Raw genomic sequence first — 18837 nt, 5'->3', positions numbered from 1 at the left:
TCTGAATAAATACTTGGCCATATACATTACCAGTTGCCACTGAGTCAACTTCGACTCATGGAGATTTCACGTCTGTCAGAGTACAACCATACTCCATAGGGTTGTCAATTGCTGAGTTTTCAGAAGTAGATCACCAGGCCTCCCTTCTAAGTTGCCTCTAGGTGGCCTTGAACACCCAACCTTTCAGTTACCAGCTGGGCAATTAACCATTGGCATCACTCAGGGATTCTGCCACAAACTTTACATCTATATAATTTTGCTCTATAATGGATTCTCTGATATCCAGTGAGAAGTGGGCCACATTTAAGGCTTTCCAACACTCGTTACATTTGTAAATTTTCTCTCCAGTGTGAATTCTCTCCTGAACCAACTGGTATGAATCCATGAATTCCTTACCACATCCATCACATCTGTAAGGTCCTTCTCCACTGTGAATTTGATGCTCCATAAAGCTTGCATTTTGGGCATAAGCCTGGCCATAGCCAATACGTTTGTACTGTTTCTCTCCAAAGTGAACTCTCTGATGGTACACGAGGCTTGAACTGTGAATAAAAGCCTGGCCACATTCATTACATTCATAAGGTTTCTCTCCGGTATGAATTCTATAATGAGTCGTAAGGCTTGAACTCTGAGTAAAGAGCTTGCCACATACATTACATTTATATGGCTTTTCTCCAGTATGGATTCTCTGATGTTTAGCGAAGACCGATCCCCACTTAAAAGTTTTGCTACATTGATTACATTTGTAAGGCTTCTCTCCAGTATGAATTCTCTGATGTTCCACAAGGCTTGAGTTATGGATAAAAGCCTTACCACAATAGCTACACTCATAAGGTTTCTCTCCAGTATGGATTCTGTAATGAGTTATGAGGCTTGAATTTTGACTGAAGAACTTGCCACACACATTACATTTAAATAATTTTTCTCCATTGTGGGTTCTCAGATGGCTGGTGAGATTTGAGCCCCACTTAAAGGCTTTGCCACAATCATTACATTTGTAAGGTTTCTCTCCAGTATGAATTCTCTGATGTTCTACGAGGCTTGAATTATTGATAAAAGCCTTCCCACACTCATTACATTTGTAAGGTTTCTCTCCAGTGTGAATTCGATGGTGTTTCACAAGGTTTGCTCTTTGGATAAAAGCCTTGCCACACACAATGCACTTGTATGGTTTCTCTCCGGTATGGATTCTCTGATGTTTGGTGAGAACAGAGCGCCACCTGAAGGCTTTCCCACACTCACTGCATTTGTAAGGTTTCTCCCCAGTATGAATTCTCAGATGATTGGCCAAGTTTGAATTCTGACGAAAGAACTTGCCACATACCTCACATTTATACGGTGTCTCTCTGGTATTATTAGTGATGTTTGATCCACACTTAAAGGCTTTGTTGCACTCATTACCGTTGTAAAGTGTCTGCACAGAATGAATTCCCTGAAGATTAGTAAACACAGATGTTTGGCTGAAATCCATTCCATCACATTCATTATAGTTGTAAAGCTGTTCTGTAATGTGAGTGTTCTGATGTTGTGTGAGTAACGAAGGATGCATGAAAACCTCCCCATATTCATTGAAGATGCTGGTTTTGATACTAGGAGGGCTTCTTCCCAACGGTGAGACTAAAGAACCAGTGTTGACAGACTTCTCCACTTGATTATATCCATACATTTTCTCTTCAGTTTGAAATGTGTGCTGCAGTTCAGGCAGTTGTGACTGAAAGCTGAGTCCAATCTTATTTTCAAAACATGTCATGTACTCATTTCCCTCATCTCTTCTAGTATGTGGGTCTCTTATAACAGTGAGATCTTTGTTAGAGGTTATGGTCACTCCATTGTCATTTCTTTCGCCATCACCCCACTGACTCTCAAACTCTGGCATGTTTTCCCTGACCTGCCTGGAGTCAAAATTCTCAAGGCCATAACTTTCGTGTCTTTCCGACATCACTGTCTCCAATAATTCTCCTTTATCAGCAATCTCTTTTGGTGGTAATTCCTCAATCCTACAGATAGGAGAGACATCTAGAAGACATAAAGCACCAGAGGATTCCAATTAGCTACAGTTAGAAAATATTTGATATGGAAAACAGTATGAGTCCAAAAACAACACTTGTAATGAACACAGCTGTGAAGCTTCTTAATCATAATCTTCAAATATTTGACACAGAATGAGTAGGAGTCTTTATTGAACAACGGGCGATTACATGGAATTCCAATTACTTTCAGGGAAGCCATTCGAATTATGTGATAGTCTATGTTTGGGTTGCTTAACACAATCCCTGCGATAAAAAAGACATGAAGCGAGGGATGCGCCTGTGACTGTACTCATCGAAATACAATTGTAACTGAATCAATGGAAATTAATGTGCACTTATTTGTAGTTAAGATGCTCTGGTGGCTTAGTGCCTAAGGCACTTGACTGCTAACCAGAAGGCTGGAAGTTCAAACCCACCAGCCACTCCGCAGAAGGAAGACTGGGCAATCTATTTCCATAAAGATTTACCACCTCAGAAACCCCAAAAAAACCCAAACTTACTGCCATCGAGTTGATCTTGACTCACAATGACCCCTTCTTGGGTTTCTGAGGTGGTATCCCTATGGAAGTACATTGCCCAGTCTTCCTTCCGAGGAGCAGCTGGTGGATTTGAACTGCCAGCCTTCTCAGAAACCCAAAGGGGGTTGGAATTGACTCTATGGCAGTGAGTTTGGTTTATTTATTTATTTTTAAATCTGAAATTGATAAACCGTGAATTTATAAATATCATTAGCAGAACGTAAGTAGCCTTGTTTTGGTTGTTGTCAGCCCCTACCAGGTTGGCCCCTGCCTGCCTGACTGCATGTCCAGGCGCCACAGAATCAGATCACTGTGATCCACAGGGTTTTCACTGGCAGTAGATCAGGTCGCCAGGCCTTTCTTCCTAGTCTGTCTTAGCACGAAAGCTCCATTGAAACCTGCCCAGTGTCACAGCAACACAGAAGAGTCCACTGACAAATGAGCGACAGCTGGGTTTGGGGTGCACTGGCTGAGAATCAAACCTGGGTCTCTAGCACGGAAGGCCAGAATTGTACACTGCACCATCACTGCCCTCCAAGCAAACACAGAGAGCAAATAACTATGACCAAGATGCAGAACGACTTACACAGGGGGCAGTGTTATTAGCAGCAGTTACGGGCAGAAACAAATGCCGGCAGCTCCACCGAAACCCCTGGAGGAGGCAGCTGTTGTACAGAGGGCTGGTCAGCAACAAAGCAGCCAGAAATGGCCAGAGAACAACAGGACAGCACTGGGATCTCCACTAACAAGGGACACCTAAGTGTTACACAAAATGTAGTTTAAAGGACAATGAGGAACAGATCCATCTGCATATGTTAAATGAAGAAAAGACCTCTAGAAATTGTGTGGAAAATGCAAGCACTATAAGCAACAGTGGCGAAAAAGGACATAAAGTGCAAGCAACTAGCTAAGGTCCTATGTGACAGGAGACATTTCAACAGTCGTGTTGAAATATGTATACAATACATATACTAATATGTACATGGTAAATCTGGAAAAAATAATTAATAATGCACTGGTATCAAAAAATAACAACTCCGTGAAATTTAAACCAACTCCAACTCAAACTTTTCTAAACTTAAGGCGTACTACAGATAAAACAATTTTATGTAAGAAATGACTGCAAATCAATTGAGTAGCTTCATTCATAGTCAGGTAGTAACTTAATAAAAAAGGTCTATTCTCAAGATACTCAAAATTCATGGGAAATGTGAGCCACTGAGTCAATTCTGACTCATAGTGACCCTGACTGGGTTTCCGAGGCTGTCAATCTTTACAGAAGTAGACTGCCCCATTTTCCTTCTGTGGAGCAGACAGTAGGTTTGAATCCTCAGCCTTCTGGTTAGCAGTCAAATGCCTTAGGCACTGTGCCACCAAAGCTCCCTGAGCTTTAACAGAAAACAAACCAAACTCACCACCGCCGAGTCGGTTCTGACTCACAGTGACCCCTTTGGGTTTCTGAGGTGATAGCTCCATGGAAGTAGATTGCCCAATCCTCCTTCCAAGGAGAGCTGGTGGGTTTGAACCACCAACTTTCTGGTTAAAGTGAAGCAAAAGTAAATGGGATAACTAGGATCACCTTTTCATAGAACCCTGTAGGTTTTTGAAAAACAATTGCTAAGCCGTAACCACAAATTCTCAAGAAGGCAATCCAGTAAAATAGAGAAATAATACTCATTCCTGGATCTCAGAGGCCAGCAAATGACAAACACACGACATACGTATACTAAGAATATCACCCAAATTACGTAACTGGTGATTAAATAAATCGCTCAACTTCAAAGCTTCTTCAGTATGACGTATCAAAATTACAGCAGCACACTCCTGGACGAAGAATGGAGAGTGAAGCAGTTTGGAGAACAGCCTCACACATGGGAGGCTGTGAAATTGGGCAACGTTCTCTGAGGATAACTTCCAACACCCTGGGTTGGTGGCACTGAGGGGTACCTGATCAAGGCCGCCATGTTGCCCTTGAAAGATATGTTGTGACCCTCCACAAAAATCAGAAACATCTGGAACGCTAATCAGTCAGGCACTCATGGCACTTTCTACCTCAGCACGTGGGGACATGCTCATTGTACCCAGCGGCCTCAATGGGCACATCTGTATATAGCAGGATGATACTGTAACATATGGATCAAACTGTTCTCCTTTTAAGAATTTCCTGTTACTCAGCAGCTCCTTCCATGGGAAATTCCAGTAGAACTTGTCCAGCAACAAAAGAGTAGGGTGCAAGAGAAAAGGAGGGAGAAATATCAGGCTCTAGGAACGTGTATTTCAAAAACAAGATTTAGAGACAAAAGCATACAAAATTAGGAGAATGCAAAGTCAAGAAGAGCCAAGGTTTATCTCCATTTCTAGGCTACACAGAGAGTCTGGAAAAAGGAAAATGTAAAATACTGGAGTTATGTGAAACCAAGAAACCAAACTCACTGCTGTGGAATCAGATCTGACTCATAGCGACCCCTCCTTGGGCTTCTGAAGCAGTATCTCTACGGAAGTAGATTGCCCAACCTTCCTTGTGAGGAGTGGCTGGTGGGTGAACTGCCAGCCTTCTGGTTAGCAGTCAAATGCCTTAGGCACTACACTACCAGAGCTGGAGTTATGTAAAGGGGTGCGAATGTGTGGAGTCCTTAATGAGGTCTTGTGTGCTCTGCCCATGCCTGAAAAACTGAGATATGGTCCCCATGTAGGACTGGAATGCAGAGAGAGGCCTTTTCTATCTACTATTTTAATAGTACTTCTGAGATGTACTCAGAAGATGCAATCCACTCCTACATTACACAGTGCGTGGAGTAGGAATTTGCAGGCCCATCCTGTCCTGCTCACAGTACCAACTGCAAGACTAAGATCACCCATGTTTGATGCCAAACTGTGTGGTAGGTAAAATACCCCATCCCACATGTTTCATTTTGAAATCTCGGCTTTTCTCCTTTGGCCAGTTCAAACCCTAGCTGTCCATTTTGCCCTTCTCTCTCATCTTTTGCCACTCAGGGTCACCCCTAGCCACTCAGAGTCAAGAACAGGGGTCCACAACACTCCTGGTACTTCAGACCTGCTGGCCACACCATTCCTTTTAAGTCTAATAATTCACTGGTATAACCCACAGCTTACTGGAAATATTATACTTGTGGTAAAGATATGTATAAAGGTGAGGTCTGGGAGGGGTTTCAGCACAGAGCCTAAATACCTCAAGGGGTAATGCTTACCCTTCCCAACAGTGATCAACCAGGAGATTCTTCCAAAAGGAAATTCTCCATGACCTCTCTCCTCTGGGCCCCATCTAGCTTTACCAGCTGAAGGTCGCCTCACACTCTCCTGGTCAGGCACCACCACCTGCCCTCTCTCTGCTGTGTGCTACCATTGTTTCTGGGCTGGCCCAGCTTGTACAGCTCTTACTGCTCTTCATCGGGGTAGCAGCTCTCAACTGAGCCTGGGAAGGCTTTAAGCACAGGACTTCCATGTCCCAAAGGAGGAGCCACTCCTTCCGAATCTTGTCAAGCAGGAAGCCCCATCTGAGCCTATGTGTTTCGAGGGTTTTATAAGCCAGTCTGAGTACTCCAGGAATTCCTGGGTGGTGCAAACAATTAAGCACTCAGCTACCAGCTGAGAGACTGGCAGTTGGAACCCACCCAGAGGCGCCTCCTAAACCAGGCCTGGCGATCTGCTTCCAGAATTTCACAGCCTTGAGAACACCACGGAACAGTCTACTCTGCACACACAGGGTGACCATGAGCTAGAATCCACTGGAACATGATGAACAATGACAACCATGTGCTCCGGGAGTGCTCCTCGTCAGTTACTGGGCAGGCTTCCTAGCCAGGACACGGCAAACGAAACAAATTTTCAGGGGCAGTCAATTACTCAAGTGTTAGGGCCTTAACTATGCCCTCCCAAAATATGGGCTCTAAATCCAAACCCCTAGGCCTGCAGTTAGAATCCCATTAGGGAGCAGGTTTTCTGTGTTACGGTAATCAGACAGTATTAGTGTAGAGTGTGTCTTAAGTCAACCTCTTCTGAGATATAAAAGAGCAGATTAAACAAACAAGGAAGAAAGCACAAGGAGAAAGAGGGGAGGACAGCTGTCAGGTCACATGAAGATCACCAAGAACAGAAGACGAGACAAAGACCTGCACCCAGAGAGCCTGTCCCGGGAGATGGTGCCCTGCATTTGGATCTCTAGCCTCCTGAACAGTGAGAAAATGAATCAGTCTGTTCAAGCCAACCATTGTGGTATTTCTGTTATAGTGGCCCTTGATAACTGTTAGGACACCTGGGAAACCCTCTAAGCAGTTTTCCAAAAAAAAGAAAAAACAATTAAGGTAAAAGACCACACAAGAAAGTTCACTGCACCACAGGTGTTGGTCTGCCACGAAAGAACTGAGAACAAAGACCACACAGCACAATTCCATACCTCACACATACACCTCTGAAGTCTGTAAAAGCAGAATGAAGAAATAATGAAGAAATAACTGAGAGTCCTACACAGACAGAGATGGCTTAAGATGGCACCATGACATTTTCTGGGACTCAAGATGCAATGAGTAGCCAGTATTTTCCCATCTCATGAGAAAGTTTCCCAGTTAGATAGAACAAGAAAGGGATGTGGCCACATCTTGGGCCAGGGCAATGGAAGCTGCTCCGACCTGTAGGAACCGAGCACTGAGATCAAACACAGAGGAGAAACCAAAAGGGCAAGAAGACCCCTTTGAAAGAGCCCTCCTCATCCCTCTCAAAGCCAGTCACCTCGCCCTGGTAAGTGGAAGCATGAACGCTTACACGTCTGAAGAGTGTGATTAGTAGAGGTGAGGGGGAGGGGGAGGAAGCAACAATTCTGTTGAGAGTTCACAAACGATAAACTTCTGTTTTTTCATTCAAGGAGTTTCCCAAACAATATTGAGTGTTACGGATTCTTCACTACCTACCTGAGCCCCCTACTTATGCATATGTTTTCATACATTCCCACCTACCTGGGTTTTTCACTATTGTCACCTTGTTCTCCACAGCCCAGGGCTCTGTCCTGTTCTTCAACATGGAGAGAAGATTCATCTCAGAGAGAGAGACTTCTGTTCGTAAGAGAAAAGAAATAAGATGGGCTGCAGCTTTTCTAGAATACAGTTCAAGCTGAGGACACCACCGATGTCTCCAGAAAAACAGCCTAAAAACTCACGCACTGACGGCTTTCTTCAGGATGCTGAGGGCATGTGTTAACAGGCGGATACCTAGCTCTCCTCCAGGAACCACAAATCCAAAGCACAGGAGGAAAAGGCAGACATGTGCATACAATGAAATGGAGCCTCATGGCTTTCTGGTTGCTCAAGCCTAGAACCAGTGTTAGTGTGAAGTGTGAAGGTCATGGGAAGCGAGGGAAGGCTAAAGCTCAGATGCTGCGTTAGGAAGCTCCTCACTTCTGAATCTCCTGCAGTCCTTTCTTAAGAACCAAGATTTCAAAGTCCATCAAACATGGCAGGGCCCTCCAATGACTCACATGAGGAAGTCCAAAACACACGAGGGGCAGAGCCTGACGTCTGGAGGGAAGCGGTACTCACCAAGGGAGAGCAGGTTCCTGTAGTTCTCCAACATCACGTCCCAGTACAGAACCTTCTGAGCAGGGGTCAGACAGTCCCACTCCTCCTGAGAGAACTCTACGGCCACATCCCTGAACGTCAACAGTTCCTGTAACGAAAGACACGTCACATGTGGATACGGGAGAGGTTTCCCTGCCACACAAAACAAGAGAGGTAAAAGGATCAGTTAGGTCGATGAGAGGGTTCTGACCGATCCACATCAGGGAATACTGAGCAGGTTATATGTCCCAAATTGTTTTTTAGGAAGAAAGGCCTGGCAACCTACTTCCAAAAATCATCCCATGAGAACCCCAAAATCACAACAGTCCGATCCCCCAGAGTCTCATTCCATTGTATGTGGGGTCACCACAAGGGGCCAGCTCGATGGCAGCTAACGACAATTTTGTTCCCGTATACTTTTCCATTCAAAGCAAACCAAACCTACTGCCGTCAAGTCGACTCTGACTCATAGAGAACTCCACCGGGTTTCCAAGGTGGTAAAACCTTTCTGGAAGTTGACTGCCTCAGCTTCTTTCTGCAGAGCGGCTGGTGGGTTTGAACCGCCAACCTTCTGGTGAGCAGTCAGATGCCTCAGGCACCGCACCACCGGAGCACCTTACTTTTCCATCAGAGGGCATGAAATCCGTTAAATCATTGGGGATTATCTTTTTGTAGGACAAGAAAAGAAATATACAGATGAAGAAAATTCCAACAGGGTCATTTTTATCGACGTGCTACCAAGTGACACCAGTTTTTCTGATGAGTGAAGGTGGGAGTGGTGTGTTCAGGACAATAAAGTCCACTGTGGCTTCAGTCAAGTCAAAATCCTGAAGATGCTGGTAACAGTGGACACTGTACCACACACTAACCGTTACTCTAACCACCTGACATGGACTAACTTACAGAACAACATAACAACGCATGAGAAACACACTTGTCCCCATCTCACGGAGGAGAGGATGGTGTCAGAGTGACTAAAAACTACACATCAGGTCAAACAGCTAGTAAGTGGTACAGTAAGCACCCCAGGTGTTGGGGCTTGAAAACTGCACCCAAAGAATCCAAAAAGTAACAGATAAAGCATTAAAAAGAGGTTGACTTGGAAAGTACAGGCATGTGAGTTAAACATTTACCTCAAGTAGACACACGCCATGGAGAGAACAATCATGGGAGAAGGAAGGGCTGCTTATGCACAGGGAGATAGCTCAGGGTGCAGAAGGGTATGAAGGGATGGACACTGGGAGGAGGTAACTATGGGGAGGAAGTGGGAGGGGAGCTGCTGCATTGTAAATTTTGGTCAATGTCATGAGACAATGTATATGTGAACTGCTGTATGAAAAGTGAATTTACTCTGTAAATCTTCACCCAAATCCTAATTTTAAAAATAAAAAAGAGGTTGACTTGGACAGATTGGGAGAACAATGTGGAACAAAATGCAAAATCATGGGGAAAAAAAAAAGGGACCAAGTTTGCTGGTCTGATAGAGCCTGGTGGAACCCCTGAGACTATGGCCCTTAGCTGCCCTTCAGGTCTGTAAGTGAACCCACACCTGTGGCTTCCAGCCAAACCAAAGACAGGGATATGAGCTGAGCATTTATATTAGGTAGATACTCTCCTTGGAGAGATCAATCCTGGGAGAATAGAAGGGTTGTGTGTGCTCGGGGGGCAGCAGTGCGTGGAGAGCTGTTGCACTGTGGAAGATTACAGTCAATGTCATGAGACAAAGTGTATGTGGATCCTGTATGGAAGATGAATTTGCTCTGTAAACTTTCACCCAAATCACAATAAAATTAAAAAAAAAATAGAGGTTGACTGAGGGAAACTGGAAAGAAGATCTGAAACAAGTCTGAGGTCATCAACATAAATCTGGATAAAAAGTCATCATAAACATGTGCACACACATGCAAATGTATAATCTATCAATACACTTCGTGGTGCAATGAATTACTTGGTATGGCTTTTCTAAGCCATAGTCTTTGTAACTCCTGCCGGACTACTGGGTAGGACCATGCAAATAAGGTGTGTAGAATTCTAATGCTAGGATTGGTTAGTTTTGTCACCCTGTAAGGCTTAAAATGAGCCCTCCCAGAAGCAGAGAGGGGATCTCACCGCCAGCAAGAAAGAAGAGCTGGAGGTGAAGTGGAGCGCATTCTTGGACCCGAAATCTCTGCGCTGGACCTCCCCGGCTGAGACACTCTGGCAGAGAGACAGTGGCAGTGGAACCAAGAGACATGAGCCAGAGTGGCAGGCTTACCTGGCCCACAGAGGCAGAGGCCAGGCCAAGAGGCCAAGGGCCAGACAAGTGTGTCTGAGGGCCCAGCAGAGAGGAGACTATCCTGACTGAAGAACTGTATCCTGAGTGCATTCCTGAACCTGAATTGTAACCTGTTACTTCCCTAATAAACCCCATAATCATGAGTATTGTCTGTGAGTTCTGTGTGGCTATTGCAACGAATTATCGAATCCAGCAGTGAAGCAGTGAGTACCACGGGAGGGATAGTTGGTATCAAAGTTGGTTAAGAGGCTGAAGGGTGGTAGCATGTCTGGCCTCATAGGAATACGCCTCAGGCGATTCTGAGATGCTGCCTCCAAGTCTTTTTTGCACTCTTTATACTACTAACCTGCTACTGTCACACAATTTAAAAAACAAACAAACTCACTGCTGTTGAGTCAGGTCCAACTCACAGCGACCACTCCTTGGGTTTCCCAGGTGGTATCTCTGTGGAAGTAGATTGCCCAATCTTCCTTCCAAAGAGTGGCTGGTGGATTTGAACCGCCAACCTTCTGATTAGCAGTCAAATGCCTTAGGCACTACGCCACCAGAGCACCCCTGCTAATGTTACAGTGTAAAAAATATTTAACACAATGAAATAGATTTAAGACATTATTTTTAGGTGTTAAAAAATACAAAACTACTTGTTAGATGATGATGTCTTGGCCTGCACGTACGCACATGTGCACATGCATATACATAGACAGAGTAGCTGACATCAGAAGACTTGTCTATGAATGACTTCTTTTGGATAACTTTTCTTCATCTACCATTTTTGCTCATGCGTACATCTCACCATTTCTGGTGCAAGAAAACGGATAAAGGCTTCTTAGGCTGTTTGTGAACATTATGTTACCTTGAGTTATCAAAAACACAAAAATGAAAACAAATACAGAAAACTAAGTCAAATCTCAATTGAATACACATGGAAAAACAGAAATACAATTTTTATTCATTTAAATTTAGGTATCTGGACATTAAAACAAATGAATGTAGTTTATTCTACTAATAAAAGAGTCATTCAAGCCTAGAAAATTTATTGACATTCTACATTAATTTAAGGGACTCAAAAAGAAAAAATAGTTATCACAGCAGCTGACCCTTGAAGAAATTAGTGGATAATTAAAAATCATGCCAAGTAGCAAACTAAATAGAAACCGAATTGTTACTAAGCAAGAAAATTTCAGCCACGCTCATGATCAGCCACAAGGGAAGCAATGGCACTAAAGGTAAGGCGGGGAGGCGCGGGGCAGTCACTCCCCACAGAACGGGAAGGAAGCCCGCTGGGGCCATGCAGATGGCAAAGGAATAAAAGGACAACCAAAGAGCTGGAACTGTCATACTTTTAAAAAGAATGTATTTTAACTGTAAGAACTAGTAACAATATACTGAAAACAATCTTTTTCATAAGCAGCAACAACAATAACAAAAAGAAACCCAACGAAACCTGTTGCCAAGGAGTCGATTCTGACTCAGAGCAACCCTACAGGACACGGGAGAACTGCCTCACAGGGAGTGGCTGGTGGGTTCAAAGCACTGACCTTTTGGTTGGCAGCCAAGCACTTAACCACTGTGCCACCAAGGAGCCTCTTCTCTGTAGTAGGAGTAGTTAACCAACGACTCATACCCAGAGAACCTCTAGAAACAGCCAGTGTTTCCATGAAAAATACATCACCACATCTATGTACCTTTCCGTGTAAAGAAATTATAAACTTCACTGAAGGATACAGGAGCTCTGGTGGCATAGAGGGATGGTTAGTGACTCAAACCCACCAGCCGCTCCGCAGGAGGAAGACGAGGCACTCTACTATAAAGATTTACCACCTTGGAAACCCAACGGGGGTCGCTGTAAGTGGGAATTGATTTTAATGGTTTTCTTCTTTTTTATTTTGGTGAAAAGGTTTATCAATTTTCTTTGCGGTTACCTTGTAATCTTCCCAAGTTTAACATAGTTCCTTCTATCTTGACACTCCCTTAACAACGTCTCCATTTGAAAATTCCGCAGCTACAGCATTTATTCCCTTCCCCCTCCTCCTGGCTTCTCTGGCAAGATCAGTCTTGAAAGGTCAATTCTGAGTGTGGACAATGTGCTGTTAAAAGGTAGGACTAATATATCCCTTCCCTGTGGGAGGGAGCTCTGGTAGCGTAGTGCCTAAGGCACTGGACTGCTAACCAGAGGGCTGGCGGTTCAAACCTACCAGCCACTCCTCGGAAGGAAGGTTGGGCAATCTACTTCCATAGTGACACTGCCTTGGAAACCCAGGGAGGGGTCACTATGAGTTGGGTTATGTGCTCGATGGCACATAACAACAACAACAACAACAACAACCCTGTTGGATACCAAGAGCTGCTCCAAGAGAGAAAGATATGGCGGTCGGCTTCTCTAAAGATTACCAGACAAAAAAAAACAACCAAACTCACTGCTGTCAAGTCAATTCGACTCATAGCGACCCCTCCCTGGGTTTCCGAGGTGGTATCTCTACACAAGTAGATTGCCCAACCTTCCTTCCGAGGAGTGGCTGGTGAGTTTGAACCACCAGCCTTCTGGTTAATGCTATGGGTCACTTCTACTCAGTCCTCTAGGGGCGCTGTGAGTCAGAATCAACGACAAATGGGTTTGGTTTGGGCTTTGCTTCTGTAAAGACTGACAGCCTTGGAAACCTGATGGGGCAGTTCCACTCTGTCCTACAGGGTTGCTATGAGTTGGAATAGACGTGACAGCAGTGGGTTCTACTGAAGGTTGTAATAAAGACATGATCTAAGTCTGATCAACCCAATTCCTACGGAAACATGTAGTAACTTAAGAGACCCGAGACTGCAGAAATGCAGGGCAAGCCATACTCAAGAGAAATGTGGGATTTCAAGAAAACTCTGCCCAACTGAAGCCCAGTCAGCTGTCCTAGGGAGACGAAGCCCACCCTTTCTTTGATTACTCAAGAAATATCAGTCAACTCAGGGCTATCAATTACCCAGCCAGGGCAAAGAGACAAGTAACAAACCATCCAGTTGTTTACAACTGACCCAGGAAATGCCCACCAAGTCCGGAAATCCCTCCCAAAGGTTTTTAATCCCACGGAACCAGGGCACAGGGCCACAGGAGGGGCTGACTGTAGCACACCCCCGCCGCCACTGGCGTCCATCAGTGAATTCTCCATTCCATGCACATCACGCACAGTTCGGAACCAGAAACATACTGAGGCACCTGCTTAGTTAGCTTCAAGAGAATTGGGCAGAGCAGGTGTTTCCCTCTCAGGCTCCGTTTCTGCGACTCGCCAGCTGTTCTGCCCACGAACATGGCACACTCATGCAGCGCTCTTAGCGCCGTGGAGCCCTGACAGCACAGTGGGTGAGTGCCAGTCTGTAAACTAAAAGGGAGTGGTTTGGACTATCAGCCAACCCACGGGAGGAAGATCTGGCAATGTGCTCCCTTAAAGATTACAGCCTAGGAAACCCGACAGGGGCAATTCTGGCCTGTCCTATGGGGTCACTGAGTCGGACTCAATTCAATGGTGGTTTGACTTGCTTCTACACTGGTCCACAGGGAGCTGACGGGGCATCCAGATGCGGCCCCTAAACCCTCCCTGCCGCCCGCCTTCACGGCCCCCGTAAGGCCCACTCCCCATCTCCCATGTCCCTGGGTCACAGGGAGGTGGACTCTGTGTGGAGGGGACAGGGAATGAGGGAAGGCCTGGGTGAGTGTGAGTGACCGTGTCAGGCAGGACCTGTCAGAGTCAGAGGAGACAAGCACACTCTCAGGACAGCATTTCGGGGAGGAGGGCAGAGAGCCACCAACCGAGAATACGACAGTTACCTGGGACAGAGCCATTCTGGACGCCTCTTTCCTTCCTCCTCCTCCCGGCTTCTTTCTCAGGCAAGCCCAGTCTCGAGAAGTTGATCCTGAGTGTGGACAATGTGCTGTTAAGTGGTTAGAATCAATATATCCCGACTCTGTGCACAGCCACACACACAGGGAGGACCTCACCATGAGGAAGGACAGTCCCAGGAGGGACACAGCGACAATACTGCCTACACAGAGACCAACAGGTGAGTGTACCACCCTCCCCTCCTGGGGAAGCCACCCTCAGCTGCAGCGGGCCTCTGGGCTGGACTGAGCTCCCCTTCGGGTCGCGGACCAGCCTGACCCCACACCCCACGCAGAGCACCGCCCCGCAGCTCCCCCTGGATCGCACTGTGGTCTCAGCTTCAGCAAATGACGACCCAGAGCGTTAGTGCTCGGTACTGGAATCCCCCAGGGCACAGTGACCACTCTTGAGCCTGGGCCCACATTCCTGTGTCTGGACCCCATATTCTTGAGCCTGGGCCGCACGTTCATGAGTGTGGGTCCCGCCCCGACTATCTCAAGGGCACCTCTGGGGAGAGAGCACAAGTGATGTGTTGGAAACACCTCAGCAATCCTGTGTGGAGCCAGGACTGAGTCCCCTCGCAGGAGGGGAGCCCGGCTCAGCGCTCCCCACCGGCCTTACTAACACCTGCATCCCGACAGTGGGGGGCTGCAGCAGAGAGGGGGAGCAGAGCGGGCAGCAGGGGCGGGGGTGAGGGAGCAGCTGGCCCTTAAATGCAGGCCGTGGAAGACGCTCTGAGGAGGTGAGATCAGAGGAAAGAGCTGAGGGAGGCAGGTGTCTGCAGGTGCACAGGAGGGGGCAGAGGTCAAGGTGGGGGAGCTGTCCGCGTGAGGCCCAGGTGTGGGGGGCAGAGGCCTGTGGGGCTGAAGCGTGATCAGGCCGCAGAAACAAGGATGAGGCCAGAGGGGTCTTGGGGAAGCAGAGCGGGAAGGGCCAGGGGCTTCACACATCTTCCACCCACGCCCCCAAATTTCAGAAACCGTGCATCCCCTCGAATCACATCGATGTATTTACTCCTAAGTTAGAACACTTACAAATGATAGACAAATGATCCTGTACAGTTTAAAGGCTTACCGAGCTGTTCCCCTGAGCCCCAGGAAGTTCAGGGCCGCCCTGCACGGCACCGTGGACACCTTCAGGGACGATCAGAGGGGCAGTGGTGCAGACGCCCGTGAGAGGCCCCAGCCGAGTCGTTGAGAAGCACCTGGACACATGAGACTGGAGTTCCGGGCAGAGGTCTGGCTGGAGGTGAAATCGGGAGACGGAGGTGTTAAAGCCTGAGATGAGAGGAGAAGGAAAGGCCATGGGCACGGACAGAGAAGAGAAGGGCTCCGAGGACTGCGTCCTGGGCACACCCAGGCTCAGAGACCAGGCGGTTCAGGAGACACGAGAGGAGGAACCTGGGATGTGATCAGGGAGGAGAGAGAAAACTGAAACCAACACACAGAGCGGGTGACACTCAAAGACTGCTGTCACGTCCTGACAGCCAAGAAAAAGGTGCAGAGAGCGGTCAACTGGGCGACAGGCTGCTGAGGGCGGGAGGGCCAGTGCTGGACAGGAGCTCCGAGCCCATTCCTCCACGGGGAACTGAGGGCTTGGTCGGAACAAGGGTCCACGCCACCTTGCCCGTCCTTCCCCGCTCAGAGAAAGGACAAGAGGGACCTCAGGAGAACGTCTACTCAGTAGCTCCCAGCTCCTATGTGAACAGCTCATGTAAAGGAGGCAAACGGGATATGATTCTCATTGGGTCAAGTGGGTTTTGTCTGTTAATACAAAACATGGTGGACGTCCTGCAAAGTGCGCACTGAAATGGTCTAACATTATTCACAGTAAAATCTGTGAAAGCCAGAATGTGTGTCAGAGGAGGACAACTCAAATATTTCCTACTAAAATGAACAGTAGAAAAGTGGTAGCACTGCATCTTGTCAAAAGCGAAAACTCTTGAGACCCTGAAAAGCAAGGCCAAAACCAAATCAAACTCATTGCGATAGATCTGATTCCAACTTATAGCGACCCTGTAGGACAGAATGGAACTGCCCCACAGGATTTCAAGGCTATCAATCCTTACCAAGACAAAGCCCAAACCTAACCCCCTGTCATCAAGTCCATTCTGACTCACAGTGCTCCTAGAGGACAGAGAAGAACTGCTCCATTGGGTTTCCAAGGCTGCAATCTTCACAGAAGCAAAGCCCAAGTCAAACCCACTGACACAGAATTGTTTCCAACTCACAGCAACCCTAGAAGACAGAGTAGAACTGCCACATAGGATTTTTAGGGCTGTCAATCTTTAGGGAAGCCAACTGCTTCATCTTTTTCCAGGGACAGCTGGTGGGTTCAAACTGCTGACCTTCTGGTTAGCACCCAAATGCATTAACCACTGCACTACCAAAGAGCTTTGAGAAAACAAACACACAAACAAAAACCAGAAAATAAGGCAGTCGTGTTGAGTGCGGGCTCTCTCAGGTGTCAAGCTACTAGGTACTGTTTCCAATACATGCGCCAGAGAGCATGCAGTTCTCCGTGATTTGACCCAGACAAAGAAAATTTAAAAGGGAAAACAATTTGGAAACTAAAAAAGAAAATGAATGGAGTCCGGGGAAAAGTTAAAAAAAAAAAAAAGGAGTCTGTATCACATTTAGAAAGAATGACATGACAGTACGTTTTACCATGTATATTTCTCAACACCAACAAATGACAGGAGCTCATTATGGGATGCCACAAAATTTACTTCCTAACTTAATGAACAAAGATGCAATTTAATAAACACAGATTTCTTTCAATAACTTGTGCTAGCACACTGAATTACTACAATAAAACACATCCATCAAAAAAACAAAACTGTTACTATTCCATCACAAGGCAACATATAGCGACAGTCAGGACTTTCTTGCCCCATTTTACCTCCCATTCCAGCAGGAACCCAGGGTGAGGGAGGAGGGTGACCCGGAAGTGATTGAGCCAAGTCACTACCCTCTGGCTCAACAGAGATTGCCAAGGAAGTCACGTTCTGATGCCAGTCAGGAAGAAACGCACAACCTTACAGAAGCGAGCTTTGCTGTTCTCATTCCCATCATCATGATTTAAACAAATTTTAAATTAACCAGGTTATAGAACCACAAATAAATACACCGCGACGTAATCATGTACCCCATCAACTCCCCACTCACCCGGATCTGGGTCTCCCTCTCGCCCTCCCCATATGCCGTTCGTCTCCGGGGCTGGCTTTCCTTCCTCGCCTTTTCCTCTTCCGTTCCCCCTCGGTTTGCGTTCATCCCCCGCCCGTCCTGCAGTGCCTCCCCTTCTCCCTCGGCCCCCTCCACCTGTTCACCCCCAACCCTGTCTCACCCCGTGTTGCTTTCCCCCAGCCTCTGAATGTCCCCCTCTCCGTGCAGTTCCGCTCCTCTCCCTCCAACGGTTGCCCTGCCCTCACTCTCCGGGCGCCCAGCTCCGAGTTCCCTCCCTCCGATCTGTGTCACCCTTGCGCCCCCTCTGTCCCTGCACCCAGTCGCTCTGTCGGCCATGCCTCCTATTCTTCCATCTCCCTCCAATGCCTCTACGTGTGGTGCCCCCACTTCTACTGACTAAGCCCCCTCCGATGTTACTCCTCGTCACTCATCAAAGATCCCCATTTTCTCCTCGTTTTCTCTCCTCCCGGCTGCTCTGGCTTCGTTCCCGCGCCGTCTCTGCGCAGGCCCCTCGCGGCCTCCAGTCGGCGTGGGGCCCGCGCTCCCTCCGCCGTCTTTGCTCCGCTCGTGTTTCTAGTTCTCCCGCAGCTGCTCGGTCCCCGACCCCCTCGTCCCCAGGGATGGGCTGGGCCGCGGGGTGGGACCGGGGGCGGAAGGACGCGGGCCGTCACCGGGCGGACCCGGGTCCCCTCTCCCTGCGAAGGGGAGGCAGAGGAGCGGCAGGCCCCGGGTTGAGGACGACGAAAGGACGGGGTCTCGGGACAGAAACGGCGTCTTGGAGTCCCGGACCGGGGAGAGGACGGGCGCCCCGGGGCTGCCCTTGAGGGGAGAAACGGGGGCGCGAAGGCCGGGAAACCATCTCCGACCGAGGGCTTTACCTGGCGCAGGGCGGCCTGGGATCGGGGAGGGTTTTAAGCAGGAAAACGACGCGTCAGGCGGCGTCCACACGGCCTGAGTGCAGAAAGGCCCGGGCGGGACCCGCCTCAGCGCGATTTTACACCGAAACCGTCGCGGACCCCCGGGCGGTGGCGGAGCGACCAGCGCTCGGAACGTCTCACGGCCGCCGGGTTACTTTAACGTCCTGAGAGACCCCTGGGCCCCCTTGCAGTGGACAGGCGAATATTTAAACCAGAAATTCACTCACCTGCTACGACTTTCCCTCCGTCCCAAAGCTTCCGCGTCTGGAAGCAATTGAGCATGCCGACGGCCTGAGGTGACGTAGCGGCGCGCGGGCGGGGCCTGGGCGGAGCCAAACGGCAACAACCAAAACAAAAGAACGGTGCCAATCAACTCAGTTCCAGTCGTGGCGCCCCCGCGTGCCGCAGAGAACTGCTCTCTGTAAGGTTTTTATAGGAGCTCTGGTAGCATAGTGGCTGAGGCACTTGACTGCTAACTAGAGGGC

The 18837-nt window shown here is 47.8% G+C and overlaps 2 protein-coding genes across 2 annotated transcripts in view; both read right to left on the bottom strand.

Moving 5' to 3' along the window:
- Nucleotides 1-215: 215 nt before the first annotated feature.
- On the bottom strand, nucleotides 216-14213 carry LOC103211286 (zinc finger protein 160). Its single transcript, XM_042783178.1, is given in 6 exon segments — nucleotides 216-292; nucleotides 295-1392; nucleotides 1525-2016; nucleotides 7519-7614; nucleotides 8098-8224; nucleotides 14199-14213. Coding segments are annotated over 6 exon segments (1905 nt in total).
- A 785-nt stretch (nucleotides 14214-14998) lies between these two features.
- The window catches only part of LOC103211285 (zinc finger protein 501-like), a 53283-nt gene continuing 49444 nt past the window's right edge, over nucleotides 14999-18837 (bottom strand). Inside the window, exons 5-6 of the mRNA XM_042783177.1 lie at nucleotides 15325-15527; nucleotides 14999-15028 (exon numbers count right to left, since the gene is read on the bottom strand). Coding sequence (XP_042639111.1) covers nucleotides 14999-15028; nucleotides 15325-15527 — 233 coding nt within the window. The remainder of the gene's footprint in view (nucleotides 15029-15324; nucleotides 15528-18837) is intronic.

The sequence above is a fragment of the Orycteropus afer genome, unplaced genomic scaffold, assembly GCF_000298275.1.
Source record: "Orycteropus afer afer isolate SDZICR_OR568_19922 unplaced genomic scaffold, OryAfe1.0 scaffold00718, whole genome shotgun sequence".
NCBI classification, from domain to species: Eukaryota; Metazoa; Chordata; class Mammalia; order Tubulidentata; family Orycteropodidae; genus Orycteropus; species Orycteropus afer.
Note: the sequence above shows the minus strand (reverse complement) of the source record. Positions and strands in the feature narration are given on the sequence as shown.